Genomic DNA, 6268 nt, shown 5'->3' on the forward strand with positions numbered 1-6268 from the left:
GTTGGAAACAAGAAAAGATAGAACGATTTGAAATAAGTTGATAAGTTGTTCTTTAAAATTGGGGATTATCATAGATAATATAAGATATATAAATAGTGTAATTTTGATATCGACTATTTTGTCATTTGTCAATTAAAATGGATGAGTATTTTTTAAGAATGAATATGTAATTTGATTTTGGTGTCACGTCGACGAACCAAATTGGTTAATATGAGTGTCTTACGCTTTATATATAGTATAGATTATTATTAAGAGGGTGTTTCGCTAAACTTATTTCAAAGTGCTTATAAGTTCTTAGAGCTTAAAACTGTTTTACAAGCTTATAAGCTGTTAGAACTTATTTTAAAAATAAGCTGTTAAAGTGTTTGGATAAATTTATTTTAAACAACTTTAAAGATGTTGATATGTTTGGTATTATAAGATCTTTTTATTGTCAAAATTACCAAAAAGTATAATTATATGAAAGTAATGTTTCGAGTTATACATATACGAAAATAGTTTTAGTATTAGAATATAAAATTGTTTTAATATTTTATTTTAGAAAAATTTATGTGATTTTTAATTTTTTAAAAAAAATAATATTTAATATTTAATGGATAGAGGATATGATGGAGATTTATGAAAATATTCAAGGATATTTTAGAGAGATAACACTTCTTAGTTTTTTTTTCACAAAATTTTATTTTGACAGCTTATAAGTTGTCTTTAAAAATTTTTGTCAAACAAATATTGAGAGCTTAAAAGCTCTAAAACAACTTATAAGTTATTTGAAAAAGCTTTTAAGTTTTGCCAAACACATGACAAGTACAAATTATAATTTTTAATTGAAGGCTAAAACATTATTATTTACTCCGTTCAAATTCTTTTAACACATACACACCCACAGTCGAATAGTCGATCAGGAGAGGACCACAAATTTAACCCAGCAGCAACATGACCGAATGTGAAGGACCTAATACAAAAAACAAAACAAAACAAAACAAAAAAAATTCAAAACCCTAATTAAAACATTTTCATTCGCAAAAAAACTTTATCAAATTATATTTTTTCTTAGAAACCAATCTACAATTAATAGTTAATACCCGAAACCCTCCGAGTTCCTAAATCGGGTGCCTACCATGTTGTTTGGGCATGCATATCACTTCAACAAACAGCTGACGAAACTTAGGAGACATTTCTCAACCAACATTTACCAGAATTTGTTCAAATATGTACATAAACACAACATTCAAATCCAACATATCCATTACAAGACGACCTGGGAGGAATACAGCAATTGTTGAGTGTACGTGTAAATAATTTATTTGTATAAACACTCTATACAACATTAGCAACATGTAGAAACAAATCCAATGATGATCAAATCTGTAAATAGCTGTAAACAATAATCTTCTCCTCCCGTTCGACAAGTTTGGAATTTCATCAATGACTGCCGCCTTGCTCTGATTGGTTGGTTCTATACAAAATCGTCTGGTTCTGACAAGGAGACAGTCTTCTAAAAAGAATGAAGATCTAGGAACTCACGGTTACATGAAGAGGACAGGTCGAAGATTTTATCCAGTGTTTGGCCACCCCGAAGTCGGGATTCCATGCTTTAGGAACCATTCAGGCATATGGAATCTTTCGTAGAGAATGGGTCTTACGTCCTTCTGTAAAGAAAGGTCCCTGAGAAGTGGAAGTATAACCTCCAAAAGCTGGTGAACAAGAAAGTTGAAAAATTAGTCGGGACGAGGACAAAAATATGGGTTTTGTGAGAAATATTGGTACCTGTTCATCCTTCGGTTGTCCAGCAGAAAAGGGAATGCACGGAATTCCGTTTAGTGGTTGCAACAAGAAGCTAAATGGGTTGTTGTCAACAATAACAGTTCTGCACAAATCTTTTGATAAGCAAGATAGATCTTTTACATGCTCACGATATTCCCTGTGGTGGTTGCAAACAAGTACATCAGACAATAACACCCATGTAGTTGAACATCAGCATTCCTAATGTAGCAAAACCATGATCAAAAACTAAAGTGAATAAATTGCAGCAGTAAAGAGACCATTCTGTGGTTATATGAAATGTTCGGGTACGATGATTAACCTTCCTGCACCTTTCAGGTACACATGGATCGGTACTCAGGAAGCCAACGAATCTCATAAATAAAAATTAAGAAAAAAATTGTGTATGCTATCTGATGACCATCCATGCTACAATACAGATTTACAGACGAGCCAATTGTAAGGAAAATAAAGATAAATCAGTCGGTATTCGATAATTGCCACTGCTTGAGCTACTCAAGCCCGGTATTTTGTTTTCTAACCTCGGTCAAACATTTTTTTAAAAAAATGACCTTCTGTAGTGTAATGCAAATCACTTGTGGGAGGTTAATTTTTTTAAAAAATGTTTGACCGAGTCCATTTCCCTAAATATCCCGTCAAAACATAGCAGGACAGCTAGATTTAACACAGTAGCTCGATCAACAGTGGGATTAAAGAATTCAGAAGCCAGGTATAGTACATCAAGAAATGGTCTATCCACAACCATGATATTATTTACCTCCAAAATCGTATCCGATATCATTGTTACAGTGTTGTAAATGGCGGACGGTGGCGGGAGGTGACTTTTTTTCACTATTTTTTAATGCATAATTACATATAATCATGCAATATATGCATAATTAACCGCCCCACCACCAACGCCTAGGTGGTGACTTTTTTTTCACTGTTTTTTTATACATAATTATATATGATCATGCAATGTATGCATAAAATACATATGGTTGATTGAGTTGACTCTTATGTTTTTAACAGAAAATGTATAATATATTAATAATAAGGTTTTTTTTAAAAAAAAATTATTGACTTTTGCCCGCCTCGTCTGCCTCACCCACCCCGGCTCACCTTTGATCGCCTACAAAACCGCCTAAGGCTAAGGCGGTGCGGTCAATGGCCACCTCTCACCTAGGCAGTGCCCAGGCGGTTGTCTAGACCGCCATTTAGAACACTGCATTTTTATTTCACATTTCAAAAAGTTTGAGAGTTAAAACCGCTTACGTATTTTCCACAAACTAATTAACATTACTAAAGTAGCATAAGTCAATGGTATGTTGTCACCATGGCAAATTTCACTTCGCGTTATTTCTTTAGTTTTCTTATCATTCACTTGTCAGATGCAAACACATCACAACCATGTGTAGCGATTTTTCCATCAATAAAAAAGCATACTGTAGGACATATTAAGAGTTAAAAATAAAGGCAAAATTAGCAACCTCGTGGCGAGAAATAAGAAACATAAAGAAGACATCAGAAGGTATTCCCAGCGGTCAACCGCAAAGGAGCAGATCACTTACGTGCTAATTGTTGAAGGCCGATAAAGTCTACCACTGAATCGATTGTCGGCATCTATTCTATCAACAAGAGGTCTGGCATATCCTGCAATAGTTAAAAATTCAATACTAAAGTGCAATTGAAAACAAAGTAAAGTAAGACAAAGGGTAACAGAAAACCTTCAAGCCCGGCAGTAAATAACACAAGTTCCGCAAATTCGCTAAGTTGGTCTAGAAATTCTTTCAATCCTGGACGTTCAAATACTGTCACGTGGTTGATCTTAGGTTTTCCATCAAATTCCTTGAATCCCCATGAAATATAAACATAAAAACAAATTCAGTAAAAAACATATCAAATGTAAAATTTCTGCTTAATCATTCAAGCATATAATAGCACATGTAACTCACCTTATCAGAAGAGATACATTCTAGTTCAAACCACTTTAAACCAGCTTCGGTGGCTTGACTACGTAGCATAGCTGGTAAACTTGATGTCTCGTATGCACATACTAGAGTTTCATCCAAATCAAGAACCACCTGGATCCAGTAAACAGGCATTGTATTTAATTTGGTGTCAGCATTCACACACCAAGAAACCTGTGATGACTAATTCTGGAGAAAAAAACAATTGAACTGCATCCAAAGACAGTTTTTTGGACCTATGCACCTTGTAGAAATTTGTTACACAGTGTATATTTAATCGGGTAGGGTAGGGCGCCAATTCAACTTCAGCAAAACCACATAGGCCTGGAACATTACCCACTCTAAAGCATAAAAGAGGGAAACATATGATCATTCTAGATCCTGTTCACCGATCTATTTTAAATTTATTTTCATACATGGAGCAGCTCTGGATTGATATAATAACCTCGCTGGACAATTAATCTCCTCAGAAATTTCACTTCCAAATTGTACTAAGCACATATAACACATAGCATAGAACACTATATCCAAGGCCTCGCAGATCTCCACAGACTGCAGAGTATTAGAATCAGTAGCCTCTCAAACTTCATATACAAAGCCTTTACAAGGTAAGCTTTATGTTCAACCATTTTCAGCACACGGAAAATCTTTGTAACTGTATAATGAACCTTCACAGACACCCTAAGTTTGTCGAGATACATATACAAGACACAAGTGAGCACACTATGATAGATACACGAAAGGAAAATCAGTGCGAGACCGGGTAACTATATGCAAGCTGGGTAACTATATGCAACACATCAACTATTTCTTGACAGTATGAATTATCGAGAAGCATTTTAGATGTGATAGAAACCTAAGAAAGCACGTTTTTTTGACAGAAAACCATTTTACATCCTACAGACAGCATGCACATCACCTATCTTACATCCAAAACAGTAGTCATCGCACAGAAGACTAGGAGCATATTGTACCAGTGGATATCCCTGAGTTGGTCTGGCCACATAAGCCATCGCCACTGTTCATTAACAAACACCTTTCCGTCAAGACTATTCATCCATACACTAGCAAGCAATGCTAATCCATCTTGCAGTGCTGGGATTAGTTATTTTTTTTAAGGAAGATAGCAATACTAAGCACGATCCCACCCTATCAACTGTAAAAAGAAAGTGGTCTTATCCCTTTTATTGAATATGAAAGAAGAAATCTATGAAACATTGAAAACATAATGATTAAATACCAACTCCAACTTTTTCCAGAGTTAGAAGATGAGCAATAGAAGGAGTAGCATATTTCCAAAATAAAGGACTAAACTTCACCAAAAAGAGAGAAACCAAGCAAAAGCATTAATTACTCCGTTATCGCACATAAATTCCACTTGCTTCAATCCAACTCTTTTGTCTTTTTCAACACTAGAATTACAACAAACACATTGAATGGAACCAAAATCAGACAGCACTATAAGCTCGAATCACTACCCGCAAGTCAACCGTAAGCCTCACTTTTTACTCAAACAAATCAAGTATTTACGTCAACTAGTTTCCTCGCGCACTTTAATTGTCTTATTCCACAGCTTCCCGTATAATTCAAATGAAATCAAGTTCGAGAACAAAATATCACCTTCAACTTCCTCAAAGGCGGAGCATCAAACATCCTCCCTTCTCCAGCGTTGGATTGCACCGAAGTCCCCTCTTCCACCTCTGCTTCATACTCCGAAAGCTCCACCGCCGGAAGAGGCTTGAATTGCGCCGGCGCGTGTGGCGCAGAAGAGAGTAACGAGCCATGGCGCAGGCCAACGTAAGACAAAACCTGCGAAAACGAGGGCGTACCACGCAGGATCTGCGTGAAGATCTGGAAGAAAAAGGCCATCCAGTTCAGCAACGTCCTCCACACCTGTATCGTCCGAGGCGCGTAGACTTCAGCCGCCGCCGCCAGCTCCGCCATAGAAAAACCAATACAACGGACGGTGAGATTCTGGTTCCAGCGCCCGCCGGATGCTAATCTGCACTGAGTTACTGTGCGCCTGTGGAGCAGTGAGCGAGCAAGATGGAATTGCTGGCTGTATCTATGAAAGCGTAGATCGTCAAGGAACAAATCCAATCGATGCCCGGAGACGAGTTTTTGACAGGACAGTAATTGCTGCTGCCACACTACTCTTACTTTGTGAGCTTCCTCTTTTGCCCTTTGACTCCTCCACAACAAATCCAAATCAATGTTTTTTAAGGTGTGTATTTTTATGATTTTACATTAACAATGTCAAGAAGAGAAAGGAGAGATGAATAATGTTTATAACATATCCATGTTGGCTATTTTGATATGTGTTATGATAATGATATATGAAACGATCCTAACTCTCTAATAAATAAATATGCGGAAATTTTTTTTTTTTATACTACTAAATAAATGTAAGTACATATATGCCCATACATATATGCACCAAATAAAATACACAAAATAAACTCATGATTAAATAAATAAACAATTTAAATACTTAAATAAAATGCATTCTTTAAAATGATTAAACATCTGAGTCAACC

At 35.9% G+C, this 6268-nt stretch overlaps 1 protein-coding gene across 1 annotated transcript; it reads right to left on the minus strand.

Annotated features, from left to right (window-relative positions):
* Positions 1-1169: 1169 nt before the first annotated feature.
* Positions 1170-5912, minus strand: LOC140881653 (uncharacterized). The gene is made up of 6 exons (XM_073287131.1): positions 5352-5912; positions 3717-3845; positions 3489-3609; positions 3333-3414; positions 1768-1921; positions 1170-1694 (listed from the first exon to the last, which is right to left on the minus strand). The coding sequence occupies exons 1-6, from the start codon at positions 5673-5675 to the stop codon at positions 1554-1556; spliced, it is 951 nt and encodes a 316-aa protein (XP_073143232.1). The 5' UTR covers positions 5676-5912; the 3' UTR covers positions 1170-1553.
* Between the last annotated feature and the right edge of the window lie 356 nt (positions 5913-6268).

Source organism: Henckelia pumila, chromosome 2 (assembly GCF_033568475.1).
Source record: "Henckelia pumila isolate YLH828 chromosome 2, ASM3356847v2, whole genome shotgun sequence".
NCBI lineage: Eukaryota > Viridiplantae > Streptophyta > Magnoliopsida > Lamiales > Gesneriaceae > Henckelia > Henckelia pumila.

Coding starts and splice junctions, on each gene's coding strand:
- LOC140881653 (XM_073287131.1), bottom strand. CDS start 5,675: ATGGCGGAGCTGGCGGCGGCGGCTGAAGTCTACGCGCCTCGGACGATA. Junction 3,415..3,488: donor ATTTACTGCCGGGCTTGAAG/GTTTTCTGTTAC, acceptor TAACTATTGCAG/GATATGCCAGACCTCTTGTT. Junction 1,922..3,332: donor CGGCCTTCAACAATTAGCAC/GTAAGTGATCTG, acceptor CAACCACCACAG/GGAATATCGTGAGCATGTAA.